Below are 24,757 nucleotides of genomic sequence, written 5' to 3'. Positions count from 1 at the left end.
GTTACGAGATGTGCGCCGTGTGGATTTGTGTGTGTATACTACTAAATGAGCCAAGGAGAAATACTCGATAAATAGACTACGTATCTATATTTTTAGCCCACCAGCGGAAATCAAACTTTCCTTTGTCAACCAACCCCTCCAATCTTTAATTCCATCAAAAGCAAAAAGGACAAGCAGGAACGACGATTGAGTGATTGCATTGGCTCGTCGGCGTATACTTGTACGTTTTGATGTTCCCTGGCTCTGGCCTTGCAACACCGTGGATGCGAAAATTCTGATATAGCCATGGCTCTGGAGAAGTCACGTGATTGCAGTTGCTGCCTTGTCGAAGCCACGAGGCTGACACGATCACTGTAGCTTATCACGACGTCCGATTACTTTGCGTGCAGCTAGCAACAATTTGGCAATGGATTGAGAGACGCAAAATGTGGTACTTGTCCTATAAACTATGTCCAATATTTTCATTTGATCACGGACAACCATAACATCTATATGCAATATCATTCAACACTATGTGCAAGAGAACAGATTCAACGCTATTTACAAAACGCTCCAAATGCAACAATATGAGACGAACAGAGTACTCAAGCCAGCGTAGACCGGGTCGAGTCTGTCTCGTCTCTGGCTTCCTTTACTTCGCCTTGTGGCGTCATCTCTACTGCGTGGTCATGAGAACGGCCCGCACTCTTCAACAGGAAAACCAAGCTGAGCGCGATTCCCAGGCTGCCGAACCCGATGCCCATGTATGCTGACCCGCGATACCCCTTGAGGAGATCAGGAAGGGTCTTGCCGCCATTGTTAACGTGTACTTCCACGGTGCCCGCAAAACCGAGACCGATAGAGATGCTATAGTTGACCACAGTGGTCACCAGTGATGCTGCGACGCCCTGGTGGCGACGAGGCACAGCATCGGACAGAACCACCGTTGCGGCTGGGAAGGACATGTCCATACCCCACGGCATCACAACGACGCTGACAAAAGTTAGTGCCCAGTATGTCTGATGCACCGGTGCAATTGCGAAAAACACATTTCCGATGGTGAAGCCGAGCATAGCGAACAGCATGATCCAACCCGGGCGCAGTTTGCTCATCAGCAAGCCCGTTACTCCGGCAGCTGCAAGGCCGGAAAGGGAAGCCGGCACGATTTGGGCGGCAGAAGCCAATGGGGTCTGGCCTCGAATATTTTCAAAGAACTGGAACAGATAGAAGACCCATATGCCGAAGCTGGCCCACCCGCATGCCATGCAGCCGAGGATGAAGGAGACGTCGAGATTAAGCGCGTGAAAGGGGATTAGTGGCTTTGGTGCGACACGCATCTCGTAGAAGATGAAGCCGGCAAGAAGCAAAGCGCCCACTATCAGCAGCACGTAGACGTAAGCGACTGACCAGCCCACGACAGGGGCTTGGTTCCAGGCGATGTTGACCAGGACTAAGCCTGTCACGCCCAGGGTGGCCCCGATCACGTCCAACTCGACGAGCAAGTCATTGAACGACAATCCCTTGGGTGCACTGTGTGTGAACGGGATAACAAAAATCCCAACGACGGCCAAGATCAAGCAGTATATAGCCATACACCAAAAGGTCCATGGCCACCAGGCCCGTTCCGACAGCCAGGCTGCGAAAACAGCACCCAGCACTGCTCCAGCCGGTGCCAGTCCTCCGAATAGGGCAAAGACCATTCGCTTCTTATTCCCTGGCGGGTACGTCGAGCCCAGGAGCGCAAGGGCATTGGGGAACAGCATCGCCGGGCCCAGACCCTGCAGCGTGCGCGCGAAAATAAACAACATATAGTTCGAATAAACACTCAGACCGGCAATGAGAGACCATAGGGCGAACCAGAAGAAGCCGATTATGAACATGGAGCGATATCCGAACAAATCGCCACAGCGGCCGAAGAAGAGAATAAAGGTACCGACGGTGAGCGAGTAGCCGGCGATAAGCCAACTCAAGATTCCAGGGTTGCTGACATTGAGTCCGTCGCCGATAATGTGTAGTGGTGCCAGACACGCACCGAGAGCGGCCTGGGTCATGAACTGTGCCATGCACACGACGGATACGAAGACGACCTCATGGATGCGACTGAAGTATTGTACTTGGGAGCGTATGGATTCGACGTTGGTGATTTGCCTCACGAGGTCGTCACTGTCGCGGTCAGTGTCTGCCATGGCTGCGAATCGTCAGCAGCGGGCGAAGACGTCGAAGCAGAAACCAGCGATATCTCTTTTCAAGTCGGAGAGGAGCAGTGGGTGACGTTTTTGTTTTCCCTCTTCTCTTTCTTCAGATACTAGGACATGTAATCACCCCGGCAGATTCATATTGACAGGAGATCACCTCATTACTTTGAAAGTGCAGACACGACAAGAGGTTGAGGGGAAGAAAAGGAGAGTTTGCAAACAACCCATACTGATGATTGATTGATGATGATGGATTGGGTCATGCCGAAGCCGAAACGAAAGCAGGCCTACCGAGCGCCAACCATGGTCCAGCCCGCCGGCCCACCGGCCCTGGATATCCGGTATACGAAATGCCAAAAAGTATATATCCGAACCGACTTTGTCTGCTCCGCAATAGTCACAGACAGATGCAATTCGGCGGCCGGGTTAAAAGGCTATCTGACGGGCTGGATTGGGCTTCTGTGCAGCAGTCGATGACTCGCTCGACTCAAGTTCCAAACTAACTTGAGTCAATTGCGTGTAGCTTCACCCTTTTGGGCTTGGCGGGCCTGAAAATTGAGGCAGACTGTTTCCGACTTCGCGTGGCGTGAATCGCGCCGAGTTTGACATGCCAGGGCAATCGAATCATTCGTCGTTCCCACAAACTAACTTATCTTGATTTTCCGGCGATCTTGGCCGTACAAAATCCTCCGAAAGCTATCCCCTGAAAGCAATACCCAGGAGTATTAGTCGCAGCACCTCGAACATTATTAATAATTACCCTAAAAACTAACTATGATTCTAGACCATAAGCGCAGCGAAGAGGCGCGGATGGGAGACTTGGAGCGGAAAAGACGAATGAGATATTAGTAAATATTAGTCAGGGACATCCGATGCGACCTAGATATATCCGAGAATGATGCACCGGGGTCTACAACAGTAAGACAAGGTTGAAACTGCACTTCAATAATAATAATAATAATATCTTCCCTACTGATGATTTTCTTCAGCATTAGAGTTTTGCTAGCTGTGTTGGCCCCGCGTGTGTGATCGGCGCTCTCTTAGACTCTTACAGATTTTTCCTGCAGAAGCTGCATAAATAAAGCAAGGAGAAAGCCATGCGCATTGCGACACGTTCCGGGTCAATGTAACACATTTGAAATTAATTTTATAAATTCCAATCTTTACTTTTATGCGCTTAGAAGAGAACCAAAGTTTTGCACATTCAAAATCATAATGTCATTTTCCCAGTTTATTGAAAACTTTCTAATCACTAATGCATTAATAACATGTATGATGAATGCTGGAACAAAATATAAACGTCTGATGGAATCATAGAAGGAAATAGAGAAAGAAAAAACTGTATTTACAATAAGAAAGTGATCAAGGAGTTCACCTAGGTCAATCCTGATCCAAGCGCCAGCAACAGACCGAGCGCCTTGTGTGTTCCAGGAGACGAGACGCTGTCGCTGTCGCTGTCAACACTGCCGGTAGAATCGTCCGAGCTCTGGGTACCAATACTGGTATCAAGTTGAACACCTCCAACACATGATCCATATCCCCAGATGGCATTTGCTGCCAGTGCCCACGAAGCCGCAGGAGAAACCACAGTCTCGACGGTATAGAAAAGATGGCAAGTGGCTGCCTCGTAGATAAACTGTGTTGGAATTTGGTCATTGTCCTTTGTGTATGTGTTTCGGTAGTTGATCGAGCCACCGGCAAATCGCAGAGGAAAGTCTTCCAGAGGGATGGGCATCACTTCGGCGAAGCGAGTGATGTCTGCCTCGCTCAGGATAGGTTTGCCGGCAGCAATGGACTGGTTCAAGTAGTTGAAAGCAATAGAAGAGTACGTAGAAATTTGATCCAGTTCGAGAACCTGGGAGCCTTTGATTCCACCGATGGCCTGCATGGGGCCCGGTCGGGGTCGGCCACCCAGTGCCACCGTGTTGGCACCCTTGGAAACCATGTGGTCAGTGAAGATGGTGCAGGTGGAGGAGCAGCGGCCGTCGGTAAGAACGATAATATTTTCCGGAGCAAAAGGAGGCGTCGTCGCGTCCAAGTCACCGCCGAGACCATCGGTGTTGATTGGGTTGTAGATCGGGTTGGCTTCGTCGGCAAAATTAAACTCGGCCACGATGGCAGATGAGGGAATGCCACCGGCTTTGTACGGGCCAAACAGTTCTGTCCAGTCTTTGAAGTTGGATTTCTGATCGGGCTTGATCTGGCTGTTGGCAGTCAGACCGCTGGCCTCAATCGTGGCATTGTCGGAGTTGTTGCCAGCGTTGAAAATGGTGCCCATAAAGTTCATAGCATCGTGAGCACGGAAGCGCGTTGCTGAGTAGAGGGTCTCATTAGGGAAGAAAATGCTGAACAAGGCAAAGCCAGAATCGACAGAGCCGCCCCCATTATTCTGAACATCAATGATGATCTTTGTCTTGCCGTCCTTGGTTGCGTTGCCGACAAAGTAGTTGGCGAGCTCAGCAAACCGGACCATGGTGTCAGACTCTGTCTCAAAGGTTGGAACTCCTAGCACGGCAACGTCCTCAAGACCAGGCTCCTCTGGGTAGTAGCCGACCACAAGATTGTGCTCTTCTCGCATGACCGGGACTGGGTACGACTTTGGTGGTGGTGTGAACGTGCTGCTCGGGGTGACCACTACTGATGAGGACGGGGATGGGGTAGTAGTAGGAGATGGAGACTGTTTTTCCGGTGCCTGGGTTGCTGCTGCTGCTGCTGCTACTGCTGTGCCGCACAGCCCTTCGTAGAGCTTAGAACCCGAAGTAAAATTGAACCCATCAGCGACTACCGCGACCACATCGTAGGAAGCAGTAGTCCGGTTGGCGAATGTCAAGCTGTAGCTGTCAACTGCCCGCCATACGTTGTCGAGTGTGAACATTGAGCTGACATTGGCACCTGAGCCGTCAACAGGAAGGTTTCTGACCATCTGGTTAAAACGGGCATCGGGATCTTGGAAGTTCTGGGACCAAGACATCGATTCGAGTGCTGCCACGGCCCCGACGCCGTTAATGTACGCAACCGGGGAGACATTCTCGACTCCAGTAGCAAGGAGCAAGGCATCCTCTATTTGAATGTAGTTAGTTTCATGAAACTCTTTTTTTAAGAAAACAAATATGATAGTGACCTACGTAGAAGATAGAGTTGGGGAGAAGTGACTCCGTCCGTGGAAATGGACGCGAGGACCGAATGCGGTGCCTCAAATGTGAAAGCTTTCAAAGAGCATAGCTTAACACCCAGATGCCCATCATTTGCTAAGTTGAGAAGGTCTAAGATGTCCGCGTCAAACTCGTATTGACTTGAGTAGAAGCTCTCAGTCGCAGCGCCTCTAATTCCTTGAATACCAGCTCGAAGGTTGACCCGACTCGACAGGTACGAGGCGGGTGGCTTGGCCAAGAGTTCCAAGTCTGATTGGAATTCAAGATATTTCGCAAATTCGTCGATAAAGGCAACAGCCTTGTCGGACTCGAATGGCATCGACATCAAGCATTCGGCGGCAAGCTGGGGCGAGACTAGTGTAGGAGATCCGCTACCGGAATTCTGCTGGGAAAGCTCAGTGATCTCAGCGCAAGGCTCTTTGCCGAGAGCACCTGTCGCCAGGATGGCAACGAGGCCGCTCGCTATTGTTTGAATATTAGAGTGCATGGTGGAATGTTTCCCGTATCAATGGAAGACTTGGTCCTATTCATCTCTTTAAGAAAGAGCGCGACGAGGGTTTAAGTATTACTACTCCATTTGCCGTGCTAAGTGTCACTAAACAATATTCATTTACAAAATTATTAGTATAACTCACGGCTGAACAGGAGTGAATTTCCCCGGGCAAGCCAAATTTAGATTTCCATAGCCCCATAGTCGTGAATGACCAGAACAGAAGCTGTCACAATACTAGTTAAAACGACAATTAAACGACGACTAGAATTAACGCAGAGCCACCTGGTAGGGACTACGAATATTATTTCCAATTACAGTAAGTGTTTCGTGAGCAAAGCCCTACGGACTAATCCACCCGGACCCGCAACGTTGCAGCCGCACTAAAATGTCACAAATAAAATACTCCGTGCAGCTGTCGCTGTTCAGCCCCTGTTGGTTGGATTTGGCCAAGGCTGCACAAGCATTGTGGAGTTGGCTTTTGTTGGGCCTCCACGAGATGAGGATGAGCATTAAGAATCGAATACCGCATTAGGAAAAAGCATGCAATTTTGGAATTCAGTTTCGACTACATACAGACCTACGAATATGGTGTATCATGCGCCAGCTGACAGTCAAATATGTATTTTTAGACTAAAATTTGTGCAGTTCAATTTCTAATTTTAGCCATGGGGTTCTACATACGATGTAATCAGTCAATTCGATTGATCAGGTAATCGCCAATAATAGCTAACCATAGTACTCGCTTAGTGATCAATCCTAATAACCACCTTAGCGAAATGTTTCTTCTCCTGCAGCCGTCTGTATGCATCCTTAGCTTCTGCTAGCTCAAACACCACGTCGTCCACCGCCGGAACTATCTTCTTTTCATCGACAAAGCGTACTAGTTCTCGGAACTGGCTTCTGCTTGATGCCAAAATCCCGCGGACTATACAGGTATGCATGAAAGCCAGAAACAAAGGTGCCGGATCGGTGGCTGGGCCGACTCCTCCAGCCAATACAACGACACCATCCACTCGCACTGCTGTTAATGACTGAGGCAGTGTCTGGTTGCCTCCAACATCGACGACAATGTCAAAACCGCGCGCGTTTGGAGTCAAGGCACGAGCTATTTTGCCCCAGTCTTGAGGCTGTTCCACGTAACTGACCGTGTGGGCAGCGCCGTACTCCTTAAGTCGAAGCGCACGATCCTGTGTCGAAGTTGTAGCAACGACAGTTGCACCAGTAGCTACAGCAAGCTGTAGTGCCGCGATACTCACGCCACCGGTGCCTTGGATAAGAACCCACTTACCGGGACCTGGTTCCTTGCCCTGTACGCCAAACAGCGCGTTCCACGCAGACGTCCAGGTACATGTCAAGGTTGCTGCCGGTAACCACGACAGAGATTTGGGAGCATGCACAAGGGCCTTGTCAGAAAATACACCCTTGGATCGCAGGGTCCCATCATCTCCTTGTCCCAGCATAACAACGGCATCTGCAATGCCAGGTAAAGCATCGTCGCCGTTGGCCGCGACAAACTGCGGTCCCACGTGCGTCACTACGTGGTCACCAGGATGGAACCCTTGAACGGCTGAGCCCACTGCCTCTACGACGCCGGCACCGTCACATCCAGGGACGACCGGTGGTGTTATAGGTCCGTTGATACTCTGTTGAAAATCAGCAGCGCGCCACCTTCATCAGACTATGGGTACGTACACCTGGCTGGGCGATCATCAGCTCACGATAGTTGAGGCTTGCGGCATGCAACCTGACTAGGACATCGTTGGGGCCTAATTCGCTTTGCGAAGGTACGCTGACATTGTTCTGGTATTCCAGTGAAGTCTCAAAGCCTTCTTGGCCAGCCAAAATCCATTGTCTAGACATTGTCAAATGTTAGAAGAGAGATTTTTAGCGTAGACAGAATGAATTTTGCGTGTATTTAATGTTTAATTCAGGTTTAAACGTTGATAGTAAATTTGAAGTCTCAAAAATCAACGTTGAGGGTATCGGCACTTTATATATATTCAATGTTCAATGACCCAGGAACACCCCATTTTTTAAAACTTCCGCATCAGCAACGACTCTTCTGAATTAGGAAAATCAGAATCAAGTTATCGAGCAACTAATGTTCCGCTTTGTAAGAAATTTCTGTGATTAATGAGCGCAACATCCATTACGTTGTTGAGAGGCAAAACATGCATTACCCTTTTAGGAAAATCAGATTAAGGCTCTAGCCGTTTCCGCACAAGATAATGTTCGGGTTAGCCAATAAAGGGCTTGGCCTTTAACTCTAATGCCCCACCTGGGGTAAAGCCGGATTTTCGTTCGTGAACAACGGCTTCTCTTCTTCTATCCTCCATGCATGCTTTCTTCCGGGTGAAACCATGGAGAACACGAGTCTTACTTTCTTGAACACGACTAATGCGCCGAGTCTCTCTCAGCAAGCGGCAAAGCGAGTGAGAGGCCATGTTACAAAGGCGAATTTTGCAAAAAGACGCCAGCGGATGGCCCGCCCTGTAGAAAAGCCAGAAAAGGACAGCACTATAACTGATCCCTTTTTCTACAAAGGCGTATTAAAAAAGCGGCCACAGAGACAAGATGATTCGCATGTTGCTTCCCAATGTCAACTATGTACCACAAGTTTAAGCAGCAATGCGTGGCTAGAATCCCACCACGATTCCCACTACGCAGACATGGCGCATCGTCGCCAGGCACTTCTTCTCCTTGCCTGCATACATCGTCCGAGAAATATAAGCGAGGCTGCCTGGGTTAATCTTATCGTCTCGGAGTCTGCGCTAGTCGAAGCGACCATGGCTATTGGAACACGATTGTGGTCTCCCCGGCCGTCGTGGCAGCGGCGCGCAGGGACGCATCAATCCAAAGCCCTAAATTTCACGATTCAGAGAATTGGCTCTAAAAGACCCCAAACTGAGGCTATGCTTGCAGCAGTTTCTACTATGGCCTTTGCCGAGCGCTTAGCGAATGACGATCTCGCCTGGAATGTACATATCGATGGCTTGGCACAAATGATCAGAGAGAGACACTCTCAAGGCATGAGTCTGCCATGGTGGCTCCATGACATTATTATCCTGTACGTATGCCGCTGGAAGTTGAACGAGCAGGACTGACTGTTAAAATAGAGACTCTATTAATCATGTCTTCAATTTCCCACGCATATATCATAGGAAGATCATCAATGCAATCGACGATGCCGGCAACTCGTTGATCCTCCAGGCAGCAGAATTATCTGAACATCTCATCGCATTTCGCAAGTTAATCGATACATCTAACAAACACTTGAATCCGGAGTATGTCGACCAAGAAATCGAAGCACCGTTTGCAAAGTTGCTTGACAAGACTCGAAATCTCCGCAGAATCAGTGACAATAAAGCCGTCCACGCCACGGCACAAACAGTTGAAATAATTCTCTGCCTTTCGTGGCCCTGGAAGAATGCACCTAGTTTAAACATTCTCGCTGATGAATTAAAAGAAACCCTTCTTCAACTACCGATTAGAGGCTGCTCGTACATGGATTTTACATCCTGCCAACATCTCATTGGGGCAATAGTTGCCAAACAGAGCACAAGCACGCAAGCGTGGTTTGTCAATAAGCTGACCAATGCTGCTAAAGCAATGCGCTCTCGCGGCTGGCACCAACCATTCGAGGTCTTAGAGGAAGGATTTCGGTCCGACGTACGCCTGACTGAATGGCTTCAGATTCTACGAAACAGTTCCTTAGAATGGTTAAATTGATTTAAGTACTTACATGTGCACTTTAGTGTTTATTTTTTGATTATTGGCTGAACGAGTCAAGTATTTGTCAGGCGTTGGACTCTATGGGATTATTAGTGTTTTTTACCAATACGCTGTCCGTACCGAAACTGTTGATGAAACACGGGCCCTAACTAGTAGTGGATCCACGCGTCTTTAATAATACTATATTAGGCAGTGATTGCCTGCCATTTTCTCAAGAGGATACTGGTCCCGGATGAACAAGATCTGTTGGCACCCGATAATAAGCTTTAGAAATACACCCGGAAATAAACAAGATTATAAATAGCTCCCTTGGCAATCCACACTTACCTTTCTAGCCAACGAGATATTGTTGCGAGCAAATGAAAATTACAAAATTCACCGACCAAGTTGGCGTTTGACACTAAAAAGCTCAGCCGCACACCGGTTAACCAACCGCCAGGTATGGAGTCGGTAGTGTTGTTGTTTGCTCAGCCTTGGGACCTGCTATTATTATTTTTTGTTCATGTGGCCTGGACTAATAAAATTGTCTCCATTATAGCTGGGGTTATTATGGATGCAGCTGTCGCCTCTTATATTACGGACATTGCCGCCTCTTTTTGACCGTCCGTAGTAGCGATCGCACTCACTGGAATAAACCATACTTGGAAAAGAGACATAATGGGGAAACTTGGTCGGGTCGTGTGCATTGCACTTCCTTATCTCTTGACTATCGGTGCTCTTTTGAGCCTGATAGCCGTTGGCGTCGGCTCGACCGACTCGAGTAGCTCAATGACAAATGAACTATACTTTCTGAGGGTAAATATTTCCCTGAATTTTCACAAAGTGAGAAAAGTAACTAATAAATCACAGGTTGATCTGTCCAATTTGACCAATGCTACTACTTCCTCAGCGCTCACCCATCTCGCCGAGTCGGCCATTCGAAATGACACAAAGGCCAAGGAACTTGGCGAAGCGCTCGAAAAGGCTGACAAGGATGCCGAAATTCGCGATTTCTACGACGTTGGCCTTTGGGGCTACTGCACGGGCAACAAGACCAGCAAGGGCGACTTTGACGTGGACCACTGCTCGTCTCGCAAGGCGATGTTTTGGTTCAACCCTACCGAGGTCTGGGGACTAAATGAGACCGGTATTGACGCACTGTTCCCGGAAACGCTGCAAAAGGGATTGAGTGGCTATGAAAAAGCTGCCAAGTGGTTGTTTATTGCATATGTTGTCGCCATTATCTCGACTGCCGCGGAGCTGCTGGTTGGCATCGGGGCCATGTTTAGTCGATTGGGCAGTTGTATCACGACTTTAGTTTCAGGTGTACGTTCCTATGGATGTTCGGAGTGTTTTTGATTTTTTGTGGCTGACATGAACCTTTAAATTTAGGTCTCTACCTTCTTCACCCTTGCTACCGCAATTACAGCAACGGCTCTCTACGCCGCTCTCGATGGCCTTTTCAACACCACCCTCAAAGACTACCAGGTGCACTCCAGCCTGGGAGCTCGTATGATTGCGGTCGTCTGGCTCGCTGCCGCCTTTTCGATTGTCAGTGGCTTGTTCTGGGCATTGAGCTCGTGTTGTTGCTCGGGCGAGTCCCGCGGTAGCCGTCGTGGTGGTCTCGTTGTTGAAAAGGCCCCTTATACCTACGAGCGAGTTGGGTCGCCGTACATGGGCAGGGATGGCGCTGAGCCTACGCCAATGTACAATGGTCGCCAATCGGTACCACTGTTTCCTGCTGCTCCGCAGGCCGTATCTCGTGGCCAGGATGGGTTTGAGCCTTACCGGCACGAACGGAGCGTGAGTGGAGCATAGAGAGGCTACGAAGGAATCATTCAACGCATGAAACCTGCATTAAACGACTTATGATGCATTCTAGATGGATGAAAATCAGGCTGGTCCTTTTTTGTATATACCAGTAAAGACATGAAGTCTGTTTCATGTATAAGGTGGAGAATGTAACTCGTATTATCATTGTCGTCTGTGCCAAAAACAAAGACATGATGATATAATTTTAAGACACTGTTAAATCACCTAATTTTCAAGTACTAGATGAATATCCGCCTCAAATTTGGTATATGTGCTAATTATCGCGGTGTGAAAACACTGATGCGGTGCCAAATGGTACTGAACGCTTAGAACGTAGAATCCGTGTTTTCTAGTGAAAATATGCCCGTGTTTGTCATACATTTGTGCGTTGCCCATAAACCAACCCCTTCCGTGGAGGAGAAAGAAGATTGGGATGGGGTTGTCGGCATGGCTTGGCTTGGCTTGATCTTTTTCATCGCATGTCCGAATATCCAAAGGCAAGGGGATAAAACGTTAAATAGAGAATAAAATGACTGCAATGTGTATCTGGGCATGTTGAAGCTGTTGGGTGTTGCTAAGAATTTCTTAAGAACTGTCTGGTGGAGATAGCAATGGCTCCTTCAGAAAATGGGTTTATTGGTCAATTCTCATGCTTTCAGAATGTTGGTTGATTCATGTTAAAATAAAAGACGTACTTAGGGATCTATCGAAATGGAAGCTAGAAATATACCTTGTAGGCAAGGTTTTGTAATACCAGCTAAAGAGTGCGACTGGCAAAAACTATCATCGGACACCTTGGGAAGTCCTCATCACAGCTAACCATCGTTTCATATGCCAATGGCTTATCGGAGGTCAATCAAACTCTGCTGCAGAGCATCAACAAGGGCAGTTAACTCCTTTCGTCTCTCTAGCTTGTCAGTCGGCTCGGCGGCGATTCGCTGGACTTCTTCGTCTGACATCTTGAGAACGACGGTTGGATCGAAGATCGAGGGAAGTCTCCTGACGATATGGCGTTCAATGACCTGGCGACAGACATTATCAACAAATGTTTTCCTAGCAACCTATAGTGGAATATCGTTGTTAGATAATTATCTTTTTGGGTAAAGATGGGCCATCGACGTTGTAGTAAGCATTCAATGCAGACTGGGCTTCTTTACAAGCTTGTTTTCGCATATCAACTTCAGCCACGTGACCTGTGAGCTTCTGTTTGAGATTTGACTGATCTTGACAGGGGTTATCATCAAGACGTGCTTTTTCAATGTATTCTCGAACGTCTTGTAGACGATCTTTTTGTATGTTGTCGGTAAAGTAGTGATTATATGTAAGAGGTTGGAATTTTTCGTCCTCGCATATTTTTCGCAGCTCCTCCATTGCTGCAGCAATGTTATTCTTTAGTATTGAAAGAATGATCTGTTTCACTTCATCCTGCACGCGAGGTTCCATGATCAATGTCTTTAAGACAGTTCTAAAAACTGGGAAACCAATTTTTGCGTGATTTGGACATGGCTCTGAGCAATACCTTTCCACCGACTTGACTGTTCATGAAAGAGCCCAGCAAGAAGCGTATGGTTGTAGCACCCAGGGAGTTCTTGCCCTCTAGTACTTTGGTAAATCTATTTCAAAATTTAGCACTTTTCGTACAGTGTCCTCTATGTGTCTCACATTCATTATCCACTCCATATATGCTTCTTCTGTCATGTATCGCGGATGAGATGTATCATAATCGTTTGATTGTGGTTTGTCTAGTTTACCCCACCACTCTGTAGTGTACTTAATTGCGTTTTCCCTCATGAAATTCGAAAATCTTTCGTTGACAATATGGATCTCTGCCCTTAACCGATTATGGATGTGCTCTCCGTCGTGTCTGAAAAAGTCCCCGGCTACGGCACTTGTCTGGTATGTTCCGTCGACGGCTGATTGGACAAGCAGTCTGAAATTCATACCGAGATTAGAGAGAAACAGTCTCTGGTCTGAGATCTCAGGCCTCTCGTCTCCAAGTTCATCCAGGCGCCTCTGAGTTCTATCCAAGAGGATAGATATTTCCGAGCGGACACTTGGAAGTGCCTTTTCTATATGTCGTTCAAGCAGCGACTGAAGGAAACCTCGTAGGGAGTTTATTCCCACACGATCAAAGTTCAACCCATGATCGCGCCAGATACGTTCCTTGAAATATTGGACCTCTTTCTGCTGTCTTGTCTCTGGGGTTATACCTTCAGCAAGCTCCTGAGGAGTCGGATTCTTCAAAAGGAAAAAACCGAGCTTCAACTGTGTCGCGCCCTGATTTCTAGCAAGTAAGGCTACTCTCCCCTCGGTTCCCTTGTTGATTAAATCAGGCTTGGTGATTATTCCCACTGTCCTCTCTCCTTCTGTGTCAAAATAGCGAGCTTTCCTCATGATTGGCTGAGTCTCAATGTCGCTTGAGGCGGGGACCACAGTGAGGATGATCGTGCGTGTGCTTTCGAGGTAGGCGTCGACGAGCGACTCCACTATTTGATTATCATCGGATCCAGATATGAGACCTGGTAAGTCAACGACTGTCAAATGGAGGTCCGTGGGCCCATTTACTTCTATCCGTAACACATCTGCTGCAAACGATGGACCTTCGACGCCCATCAACTTGGAAACCTCCTGGATCACTTCCGGCAGCTGTTCATAACCACAAAGCTCACGGTGATATTCCTTAAGATGCAAGGATTCTTCCTCTACCCGGGAACTGTGCGGGATAATGGACGCGTGAATAGAAATGACGCGTGAATAGAAATGTATTCGTCCTGTGAGTGACGAAGGATAATTTCCGTAGCAAATTTCGTACAAAGACCATCGTTTCGAGGGAATGGAATACGTGTTATTCCTTCAAGTACCGAGCTTTTTCCGGCAGACTGATCGCCACAGACAACCAGTTGAGGTAGTGCAATGTGCTCACCGATGCCTCTCGCGCGGACTTTGTCGATTTGATTTAGACGTCGTCGGATGCCGTTGGATTCGAGACCATTTGAGGGGTTTTTGCGGTTTCCTTTTGGCGCATCTTCGCCGTTACTCACGGCCATCACTGCTTTGTCTCGTGTCATTTCAAGTTTTGAATATGAGTGTATCTTTAGTACTTCAAATGTTGAAACTGCAGGCAATTTGCTGGGGAATTTATGTAGCGGGTGTTAGGCAACCGTGACCCAGGCATTTGGAAATTTTGGTGTTTTCTACGCGAAATAATTACGTATTAAGTCAGTCAGATATTTTTTAATTAACTAGATTATGTACTTGCAATTAATATACGCCATGATAAAATCATAATGGTTTCTGCGCAGTAATGACAATTGCCTCCCAGTCCGCGGACACAATTCCATCCTTGCCATACTTGTTAATCATCTGGTCCACGTACGCAGGGAAAAACCGAGTTGAGTATTTTTCTCGTTGCTCGTCGTTCCAAAGCTTGCCCATAATGAACTTCATTGGAAACACGCTCGATTCAGCGACCTCTTCGGGAGTCCCCATGGCTGCGGTTATTTCGACTGGATTCACTTGAATGTTGTCCAATTTTTTCTCACGCAGTTTGTTCTCAATCCAGGTCGGATTGTCCCATTGACCGTCGCCCATCAGACGGCCAAACTGATTATAGGTGACTTGAGGGAGATCTGGGAACTGCGTTGCGGTAGTGAGGTTGACGTCCTCCATCCATCCCACTGGCGTCGTCCAAATTAGTTTATTTGACAATAATTGGATATGCAGGACAAATACTTTTTCTCCACGTATTAATCGCAATTGTTCCACCAGGTTTCACTATACGTATGGTTTCTAGAAGCTGTTAGTGACCAGCTCGACGTAGCAAGTTTCCGCTTATTAATCCTCACCATCTAGAGCAGCACTAGAATCTGGTAATGCCATAAAAACTGTTTAATCGAAATTCAAATTAGTACCTTCGCTTAGCAATATTACTCACAATGTACAAGATGGCTCACCGAAAGACTGGAAGGCATAGTCATATACGTCACTTTCCAGCCCATTGTTCAGGATATCAGACTTGGCAGTTTCGACATTCTGCCATCCCTTTTCTTTGACGAGATCGTCCATGGCATCAAGCATTGCCTGTCCTGAGTCCGTGCATTTTAGATTCCAGTTGCTCTCCGTGGTGCCGGCTGCTGCAAATTCGCCGTGCAAGGCCTCTGCCACAACGCCTGTTCCACAAGCCTGGTCCAAGACACTTAGCTGACGATTGCCTGCAGACAACGCTTTGACAATTCCAGATTGCTGGACCAGAGCTTTAGCGTACGGTCCAGTCACCCGAGAAGCCGCGCGATAGATGGATTTGATATTCGGGTTGTTGAAAATATCATTTGCACGGGATTCTCCTGAAGCCATTTTTGCTAGTGGTTGCACTGCTTTGTGTCGACGTAGAGATGTGGTAGATATAGTCCAAGTTCGAGCGGTTCCAAATAGATTATTGAAAATCATTAAGAAGAAAAAGAATGTAGATAGACTGCTTTGAGGAATGCGAACTCTTATATACTTCGTTGCAGCATGCTCTGTGGGGGCCATCACGTGTCCTGATTGGCGCACGCCGCATGTAGAGATGTAAGAAACTAGAATGTCTCCGAACGGAGACATTCATGATTTAGGACTCAAATTGGTTATATTTTTGGGAAAAATAAAATAAGAGTCATGAAACTCTTTATTGCTTATTAATTGACTGAAACAGTGAACAAAATAAATTGAATGAAGACATATTTTGACTATATCGGATGATTATTGAGCGCTGCTATCAATTGGTCTACATAATAGAGGGAACTTTTTTTTTTGGCTGCTTAACATTTATAATAATAGCCCATAACGTTTGAAGTTTCTAGAAGATGAATAAAGGTTAAAATATAGTGAAATGGTACTGCGTTTTTTGGAAAACCATAGATCACATTTTCCAGCTGACTCACAAAATCTAGCGCCTCTCTAGTTGCTATCGTTAGGCTGCGAGATTTCAACTTCTCACGGTCAACTACGAACGCAGGTAGGCTTCCATTATATAAAAGATTTCACATTAGCTTACCAGTTCTTAGAAACCTAGCTATTTCTTTAAAAATGATGAGTTTGCCTCTTATCGCTGTGGCGCGCCCACAGGGTGCCCTTCTAGTGCATTTAATCACATTCAATGGTTCACCATTTATGGACCACTGGGCGTACTGGATTGCTCAAGGCATAGACATAGATATAGGGTTTGTTATTCATGCGACTGGCGATGTTCGAAATGGGTTCCAACTGGAAATAAAGCGTTCTCATGACCTCAGCGCTCCTGGCAACGAGCCGACAACAAAGACGCCGCTGCAGTGGATAGACCAGAAGTACGTTGACGAAGGAGCGATGCTGAACAATGGAATCCCGATTATGGACTACTCGCCTGTAGGCGGAATTGAAAAGAGTCTTTTCCAAGTTAAGGCTCCTGGAAAGACGTTGAATTCAGTTGAAGATACGGTAAGTTTGGAATTGCTCACAAGATCTCGTTTATGCAACGTATTCGAGATTATATCTTTACTCTAAGGGTCAATAAGTTAATTTAATATGATTAAGGACGCAACTGCTAGCAGGGTTCGGAAGAAAATTATACAAAGAAACTGTCAGACCTGGATTGTCGAGTCGGCTGACCAACTTGTCGCAAATGGTATTTTTACACGGGAGGTTGCTGATTATCTTCATAGCAAGAAGCAATGATTTTGAAATAGCCTGAACTGTCAATCCGATCTTTCTAATTTTAAATTTTAAGTTAGGTCCTAGACCAACCAATGACCCGATATTACAACGTGATAGCCTCAACATCCCAAGGGATTACCGATAAGCAATATTAGATAGATGTAAACGGTTTAGGGATTCAGGATGTCTCAATATTGGTCATGCTGTGACCCTAGGGATAAACCCAATCATACGCTTTCGTACTTGAGCGTACTACTCTGGCTGCATGCGGGGAACGGTCTAGACCCGATAAGATGGGGCATTGTGCAACAAGGCGAACTGCGATGATTGCACGGTGAGTGGATTTACCAAATTATTAGCATTTGATACGTAATGTACAGCCTGTGTAGATATGCAGCGAAAAGACCTATCGGGGTGTCGCGGGGAAGCGCCTCGCGATGCTAATGCAGATCAACCCAGTTTCTCAGCGGCGCCTCTCGGGCAGACAACAGGAATCTTACTTTCTGGCCCGACAAAGGATAAATAGGTAAATCTAATGCCGTGTGGGATAACGAAAAAAAAAAAAAAAGAAAACACCTGTTACCCCGACTATAAGCGTTAAAGGTGATTACGCAGAATGGCAGTCATTGCTCCCTCCAGCTTTGCGCAGTCGTATGCACAAAACTTTGTCATTAAGACACTGCGCTCAATCAATATCGGGCGCTTGGTTTTCATTCTGCGGTATAATAATAATGAGAAGATTACGAGCGGTAGTACCGATGCTGCCACTGGGCCTGAGGCTGTTATCTTCGTGAATAATCCTCGTTTCTGGACTCGCATTTTGATTGCCTTTGACCTGGTCTGTTTCAAAGCCCTGTCTATATGTATCTTTCTGACGATTGATGTAGGGATTTTCCGAAGCCTACATGTTGCAGGACATCGACTGCGATGACCTCGGCCCCGTGTTTGATGTGAGGCTTCAATGTGAAACTATATCGAGAAGCGCAACTGACAAGAATTTAGATTTACCTATTAAATAAAGATCAATTAGGGTTTGGAAACCCGTTTTTAGTATTCGCTCAAAAAACGCTTCGGCTTTTTATCAAGCCTACAAACAGTGTGGAACAGGCCCGATTGAATGCCTCGGCACACTACGATACCTCCAACAAATTATTTGCCAGCTTCCTATCTCCAGATATGAATTACAGCTGTGCACACTGGTCTGCCGATCCAAGTGAAACTCTGCAATCCGCCCAGGAGCGAAAGGTTGATACTCTGCTGAGAAGATTAGACCTCTCTCCAGGGCACCATTTACTCGAGATCGGCTGTGGATGGGGCGATGTCATAATCAGTGCTGCCCAAAAATACGGCTGTAAGGTGACTGGACTCACACTTGCGAAAGAGCAGAAGCAGCTGGCAGATCAGAGAATTAAGGAGGCCGGGTTGCAGGATCGAGTTTCCGTTCTGTTGTGTGATTACAGGAGAGCTCCCATGCCGGAAAAAGGGTACGATCGAATTATCTCGATTGGGATGTTCGAACACGTTGGAAAGAAGTATTTCAATGAATATTTTGGAACGATATCACGCCTACTGCATCCAAAGACGGGACTAATGGTTATCGACGGGATTACCATGACGGAGAAGGTCTATTTTGTTTCCCTCAAAATAACCCAGAATTTCTAACAATTCAAACAGATGTATAACAACAAATCTCCAGTGGATACATTCATCGACCGCTACATCTTCCCCGGCGGATATCTCCCTTCTATCAACCTGCTAACGCAATCCCTCCATGAGGGATCTAAGGGAGCTCTCGAAATCACGTATACAAAAGACATCGGGCCGCATTACGGAAAGACATTACTAGCTTGGAAAGAGAAATTCGAGCATAACTGGAAAAATATCAGAGAAGATTATGTGGCAACACATGATAATGCATCCGAAGAGGACATTGAAGCGTTTCGACGAATGTGGATTGTAAGTTGACTCTGCCAGATAAAGTATGCGGATGATACTGAAATTTCTCTAGTTCTACTTTGTGTATTGTGAAGCTGGGTTTCGTTCACGTATTTTAGGTAATTATATTATCTGCGCAGCGAGGACACCGGAGCAGACTATGTCTTATGAAAGTGCAAGCTTTGAGAACATGTTGAAGTAATTGAGCAAGTCGAGGTAACTGAGAAAATCTAATGCTGAGGAATTTTGATATTTTACTTTACATCAGGCCTCTCCTTTTCATTCAAGACTTGTTCGTTCTGCTGTTTGATATATACGTCTGATTCATAACGTATCAACACACGGAGACCCCCCAATTCGTAACGGATAATTCGTTGATGGGACTCTGAGCCACATACTGCGTTGTCCCACAAAATGTATTCGTTTAAGAAATTATGCCCGTAGCCTCACACATCTGGGATTAATTGAGTTGGGGAATTCTCCCTGCGAAGAAACACCGTGTTCCCTACTCTGTCTACAATAAATCGGAATGTCTTGTTCACACCGCGGACAAAGAGTGAGATATTCCCGAAAATACTGGAGCATGACACCATGTCGATTTCCTGTCCATTGAACTGCGGATTTAGTAGAAAAATAGCTCTGACAGCTGGCTCCGTTGGGTATTTTGGGTACTTGGCCGCATTGGGATCACGTAAATAGTCACCCGTATCCTGCTTTAGCTGTCTACTGCGTGCTGGAGGGTTCCACACTGCAGGCTGTCCTAAAGTCAAGCATAATATTAAATTTTTTTTCATCATTCTGCATTTCGAAAGTTAGCTGAGGGAATACTTCATATGTACCAGGAACAATAATCGCGCCGTTCAGCCATGTGTACAATGCGATATCGGAACACCCCGTAATGCAGGGATCCTAACTTGCATAATTTGAAGTGAGGATGTCACATAGACTAATATCAAACACCAATTCTCCTTTTGGCAGGATGTGGCTCTTCAGTGTCTCTATCGGGGGAGAAAACGCCCCGATTTCAGAAATGCCAGGAGCGTGGAGGGTACCTTGAAGCAGGCTACACTGAGACATCAAAAACGCCTCAATGCACGAAAAACAAGAAACATTGACATATTGGAGCCAGTAGACTTTGATCCTGATTTTGATCAGGCCGCTCTAGATTGTCACCAACTACTCGCAGGTGCCACCGGATCCGTTTCATCGCTAGTGCCTTCTTACCTAGGGAGTAATTCACGAGAGGCAAACGATTCCTCCCAAAATACGAGCAGCAGATAGTTACCATCTGACTCTGTTACGCGACAACCGGTTTCTAAACTTCCCGATAGAGGCAATCATGATAGCCGCGACGTCGATGTATCCGATGAAACCTGGGCCCAGCTACAGGTCGACAAAGCAGCAGAAGAAGATCAAAAAATGTTACTTCAAAAGCTCAACGAGCAAGAAAGGGATGCCACCTGTTACTGAAAATATTGGACTCCGGAATGATGACACAAATCGAAAAGATGATGAGGTGGTCTGGGAGCTTGCCTGCAAAAGATTAGATCTGGAAAAGTGCCAAAATTACGAAATGTCCATTCAGGGATTGTTGCAGTGACTAAAAATCTGCTCACAGGGATACAGAAGTGCAAAACAGGACAGGGGGTATCGATGCGCTGGAGGGAGCCATTACATCCGCAACGAAGAATTGTGGGTGGAAGTTGTCCAAGGGTTTTCGCATTGAAGTCTTGAATCTACCAAGACATTTCCCGAATCCATCATTTTTCTTGTTTTTCTATTTTAGTGATTCTTTAGAATACCCTCAAAGAAGCACTTTACCTACCAAGTGTGAAAGAACTGACCAACAGTAAAATGACAGATCACAAGGAATGAAACTGTTTAGTAGACATACCTGTTAGACATTGTTTTGGGGCCTTCATTTCAAAATCCGAAACAGAAGGCCCCTAGAAGCGTTTGCAGAAACTTTTCAAGTGACAAAGTCCGCACCAGTTTAGGAGTCTCCTCCTGTATTATCCTCTTCCACTACTAAATCATCCCAGTATTGGCCATTCTTCCTGTCACATTGCCACTTACGACACAGTACCACGACGATCGAAATGCCTCCCAAGAGAAAGTCCGCAAGAAGGCAGCCTATTGCTCACGTATTGGGTCGCCCGCGGACTCCTCCTCAACCTGTCCAATTCCCATTTGGAAGTGCGCGTGCAGGAAACGTTGCTCTTTCGGAAGATAGTGTTAATCAACAAGAAGACCGCTTCCAAGAACCTGACCCGATGCGAATTGACAATATTCCACCACATGTCGTAGGTGAAGAGGGCCGAACCAGTTCGTCGCCCACGGCCATACAACCAGAAACACAAGCCGAACCGACATCGCAGAACCCCGTTGACGATAGAAACGACGGACCTCATTCTAGTGAAGACGTAACATCCGTTGCAGAGGTGCTACAGGCGGTAGAGGAGGACAATCACAACATCTTTACACACAATGACGCCGGTTCGTCGCTCCCCGCAACAAGGAGGAGGGCTGCTTCGAATGGAAATTTAGACGATGGCAAGTTTTCTTTTTTAAGGTGTGTGTTCTCATAAATGTCGCTAACCTTTTTCAAAGCTCGGCCTAGCAAACTCGCGCGTATTGAAGAGAATGAAGAAAACAGCGGCGAGCAAGTTGAGAACCCATTACAAGAGCGTCTGTTTTATGAGACGCCTCAACCAAGCCAGAGCATTCCTGGAACTTCAAGTAATCTCCTTGGATCTGCTTGGAAGTATAACCAGTACCTACTGAGGGTTTTGGAGCGAAATGGTATCATTCTCGGTTCAAAACAGTTGGGAGAACGTAGCTTTCCTTACTGGAGATCTTTCCTGGAAGACATCGAACGACAAATCGAACGACAAGATTTACCAGCCTGTTCAAGATACATTCCTGTCGATGCATATCTCGATTGGTCCGAGTACATTCATGGCCTTCAATGTCGAACTGCAAAGGATGCCATGAAGCGTATACTAGGCGCCATTGCACCGACTAGAAGACAACTAGCACAGGAAAACTCAAAGTTTTGCCACCTAGTTCTACTCGACAGCAAGAAACGATGGATTAACTCGCTTATTTCGACATTGGCCCAGCCTATACGATCCGTTGGAATGCGGTGTGATGCTTTTACACCGGTTGAATTGGACGCCATCCTTGCAACCGACGGCGCAAATACTTCTTACTATGGGACTAAGCGCATGCTTTTCCCATTCTTGACATTTGAATACAATCAAATTGACATTTACATTGCGGATTCTCAGGGCGCATTTCGAATGGGCCTGGCAGTCAAGAATCTTGTTGATCTCCACCGGAGAGCGAATAATACGGCGGCAATCAATGGACGCATATCTGGATTCTCGCTATCCTTTGATACGCACGAAGTCAAGATCTGGGGATATTATCCCCTCTTAGACAACAGTGGCGATGTACGTGTGCATCGACAGCTGATAGTTCACCGCTCCCTGTCCACGCCGCGTGCAATAAGCTGCGATGCCATCAATGGCAAAAGGAATCTCAATCGGGTCTGGTTATTGTAAAAGGATTGTACGAAACATGGGCACCGCAGCACATTGCTAAAATCTACAAGACAGTTCTCCTATTGCCAGAGTACTCACCGATGTCGGAGTCAGAAGAGTCACAGGACTCGGGGAAGCTAGTTTGACTTATTATCATTGTTTTTCGGTACATCAAATCGTTGTTTTCATGCAGTGTTTCCAGATTGGAAAGGAGAAGTTTTAATTTTCGGATTATGGGATCCGTTGAGACCCTAGGACTCATTAAATGATGTTTGTTGGGCGATATAGAGGACTGAGTAATGAATGCAAATTTCAATCATTCGTCATCTTTATAAACTTTCCACCTTTTAATGTTGAGCCCGAATTCTATGTAGCAAAAATATAAGAGAGAATATTTACACATGTGCTGCCAAAAGTCGATACCAGGTGTGACGGTTTACTCGGACTCTCCAATATTAGTCCATTCATAAACTTTTTGAAAGTCCCTTACAGTCCCGTCTCCACCGAATCGATGCTGTGTGTCATGCCAATCTCTGCCCACGGCTGTTTCTGGTCGCCATCGAAAAGCATGCTTCAATCTCGACTCGATAACCCCGTCGATAAGATCCACAACAGCCGTGCCCACCGCGGGCATCATCATGAACCCATTTCCGGACCCGCCCACTGCTACTACAAGAGATTTGTACTTTGGATGCTGGTCGATCAGGAACTGTCGGTCGGGAGTGTCAGCATCCCAACACACACGTGCAAATGAGAACGGGCGATCTGCTATTTGGGGAACAGTTTCACGCAGAAATTGGCGCGCTTTTTGTTCCGATTGGACAGGAATTTGCTTCTTAGTAAATGGAATGGACTTTTCATCGCCTGTTTTAGGGTCTTTAACAAAGTTGCAATACCCAGGGTGCTCGTCGATAATCTTAAGTTCTCCATTTTGGGCATCGGGCTCCTAAGAGTTATTAGTATAACCCTTTAAAAGAGACAGTGTACAAAGCAAGGGAATATACAATAAAGAACCCTAGATTTGAATTGAAAAGAACCGGCAGCTCCTTCCACAGTGTCCGTTCGGTCTCAGTCATCTGTATATGCGCCAGCGTCCAGGCCGTTGGCCGAAGTTGTCTCTCAAAGTCAAAAAGCTGGTCACTATTCGCACCGGCGCAGAGAATAGTGCGATCTGCTCTATGCTCCCTCCCCTCAGCAGTCTGGGCTCCAATAATATCATTTGATGAGTAAAGCAAGCGTTGGACGTTGCCTTTGATTGCGCCAGTTAAAAATCGCACTCCGAGCTGTGCTGCTTCATGGCGAACAGCCTCCAAAGCCCCGCGTGCAAATACCCACCCGGCACCTTCTTCTCGGAAAACTCCTTTCCAGTTGGGAAATGATCCGGTCAAGATACCATCGGGCATGGTGTTTTGGAATTCGGCGGGCGATGAGAGCAATCGCATCTTGTCTCTGCACGAGCTCATGTATGCATCAATTTGATGGCGAGCATCATCCTGAGAAGCGGCCATAACAAACCCAGTAGGATGGTAAAATGGCTGATAAACCGAGTCGGTCTTCCACGATTTGGTGGCCAGTTGATGCATCCGGTTCCAGACATAACTCTCATCCGAGTCCGACACCGATGGCGAGTCTAAAGACATCTTTAGCTATGTTCTTTAACTGAAAGTTATCAAACACACCTTCTTCGATTATTTTGTTGAGGTCATTGCCAGCTGAGATGGGCGCAGGGATCGGGTACGCGTCCAGCACTGTGACGTCTTGATAACCCCGCCGCGCCAGCTCGAGGGAGATGCTGCAGCCCCATGTGCCTCCGCCGACGATCAAGATAGGTGAATTGTGGGTGAGTTCGGGCATGTTAATTTATTATCCACGTATTTGGTGTTACCAAGTTAGTGTCCAGATCAAAGTATGTTGGAACGACGTTGAACAGCGTGGCAAATTGTACTTTATCGGCCCTTACCCGATACAGCACGTATTTCCGAGAACTGCAATCCTGTTTTGTCATTTGAAAAGTCCTTTTTGGGTAATTACAGATCCTATCTGCCATTGTATAAACAAAGTATGCAGAGATAATTCTTAGAGAAAGTGACTCTGAATACAGAGGACTGCGTGTAGGTAATTCTCTACAGCTTTACTATCGTTGAACATCCAGAGCATGTATATGTGGGCTTGATATAGATCATCTTTCACGTAACTATCTTCTAGAAACTACGAACATGGCGCTATTCCCAGGCACCAGTCCCAAACCAACAAAATTTCGTCGCT

At 46.6% G+C, this 24,757-nt stretch overlaps 9 protein-coding genes across 9 annotated transcripts; 4 read left to right on the top strand and 5 right to left on the bottom strand.

The window, feature by feature from the left end:
• Positions 1-584: 584 nt before the first annotated feature.
• Positions 585-2,165, bottom strand: TRUGW13939_04722 (uncharacterized protein; the record flags this gene model as incomplete). Its single annotated transcript, XM_035487889.1, has 1 exon — positions 585-2,165. One exon carries the CDS (start codon positions 2,163-2,165, stop codon positions 585-587), a length of 1,581 nt encoding a protein of 526 aa, XP_035343782.1.
• A 1,384-nt stretch (positions 2,166-3,549) lies between these two features.
• TRUGW13939_04721 (uncharacterized protein) lies at positions 3,550-5,813 on the bottom strand (the record flags this gene model as incomplete). The annotated part of the gene is made up of 2 exons (XM_035487888.1): positions 3,550-5,234; positions 5,300-5,813. The coding sequence occupies 2 exons, from the start codon at positions 5,811-5,813 to the stop codon at positions 3,550-3,552; spliced, it is 2,199 nt and encodes a 732-aa protein (XP_035343781.1).
• A 749-nt stretch (positions 5,814-6,562) lies between these two features.
• TRUGW13939_04720 (uncharacterized protein) lies at positions 6,563-7,679 on the bottom strand (the record flags this gene model as incomplete). The annotated part of the gene is made up of 2 exons (XM_035487887.1): positions 6,563-7,462; positions 7,512-7,679. The coding sequence occupies 2 exons, from the start codon at positions 7,677-7,679 to the stop codon at positions 6,563-6,565; spliced, it is 1,068 nt and encodes a 355-aa protein (XP_035343780.1).
• Positions 7,680-8,179: 500 nt separating this feature from the next.
• TRUGW13939_04719 (uncharacterized protein) lies at positions 8,180-9,548 on the top strand (the record flags this gene model as incomplete). Its single annotated transcript, XM_035487886.1, has 2 exons — positions 8,180-8,886; positions 8,936-9,548. 2 exons carry the CDS (start codon positions 8,180-8,182, stop codon positions 9,546-9,548), a joined length of 1,320 nt encoding a protein of 439 aa, XP_035343779.1.
• A 660-nt stretch (positions 9,549-10,208) lies between these two features.
• TRUGW13939_04718 (uncharacterized protein) lies at positions 10,209-11,348 on the top strand (the record flags this gene model as incomplete). Its single annotated transcript, XM_035487885.1, has 3 exons — positions 10,209-10,346; positions 10,401-10,856; positions 10,923-11,348. 3 exons carry the CDS (start codon positions 10,209-10,211, stop codon positions 11,346-11,348), a joined length of 1,020 nt encoding a protein of 339 aa, XP_035343778.1.
• Positions 11,349-12,184: 836 nt separating this feature from the next.
• Positions 12,185-15,695, bottom strand: TRUGW13939_04717 (uncharacterized protein; the record flags this gene model as incomplete). Its single annotated transcript, XM_035487884.1, has 9 exons — positions 12,185-12,403; positions 12,462-12,794; positions 12,862-12,955; positions 13,018-13,988; positions 14,240-14,434; positions 14,652-15,019; positions 15,075-15,131; positions 15,188-15,226; positions 15,296-15,695. 9 exons carry the CDS (start codon positions 15,693-15,695, stop codon positions 12,185-12,187), a joined length of 2,676 nt encoding a protein of 891 aa, XP_035343777.1.
• A 711-nt stretch (positions 15,696-16,406) lies between these two features.
• On the top strand, positions 16,407-19,149 carry TRUGW13939_04716 (uncharacterized protein; the record flags this gene model as incomplete). Its single annotated transcript, XM_035487883.1, has 7 exons — positions 16,407-16,796; positions 17,402-17,538; positions 17,628-17,850; positions 17,900-17,962; positions 18,015-18,635; positions 18,687-18,968; positions 19,021-19,149. 7 exons carry the CDS (start codon positions 16,407-16,409, stop codon positions 19,147-19,149), a joined length of 1,845 nt encoding a protein of 614 aa, XP_035343776.1.
• A 1,897-nt stretch (positions 19,150-21,046) lies between these two features.
• On the top strand, positions 21,047-22,513 carry TRUGW13939_04715 (uncharacterized protein; the record flags this gene model as incomplete). Its single annotated transcript, XM_035487882.1, has 2 exons — positions 21,047-21,519; positions 21,568-22,513. The coding sequence occupies 2 exons, from the start codon at positions 21,047-21,049 to the stop codon at positions 22,511-22,513; spliced, it is 1,419 nt and encodes a 472-aa protein (XP_035343775.1).
• Positions 22,514-22,928: 415 nt separating this feature from the next.
• TRUGW13939_04714 (uncharacterized protein) lies at positions 22,929-24,346 on the bottom strand (the record flags this gene model as incomplete). The annotated part of the gene is made up of 3 exons (XM_035487881.1): positions 22,929-23,438; positions 23,497-24,122; positions 24,172-24,346. 3 exons carry the CDS (start codon positions 24,344-24,346, stop codon positions 22,929-22,931), a joined length of 1,311 nt encoding a protein of 436 aa, XP_035343774.1.
• Between the last annotated feature and the right edge of the window lie 411 nt (positions 24,347-24,757).

Source organism: Talaromyces rugulosus, chromosome II, assembly GCF_013368755.1.
Source record: "Talaromyces rugulosus chromosome II, complete sequence".
Lineage (NCBI taxonomy): Eukaryota > Fungi > Ascomycota > Eurotiomycetes > Eurotiales > Trichocomaceae > Talaromyces > Talaromyces rugulosus.
This window is presented reverse-complemented; position numbering and strand designations above follow the sequence as displayed.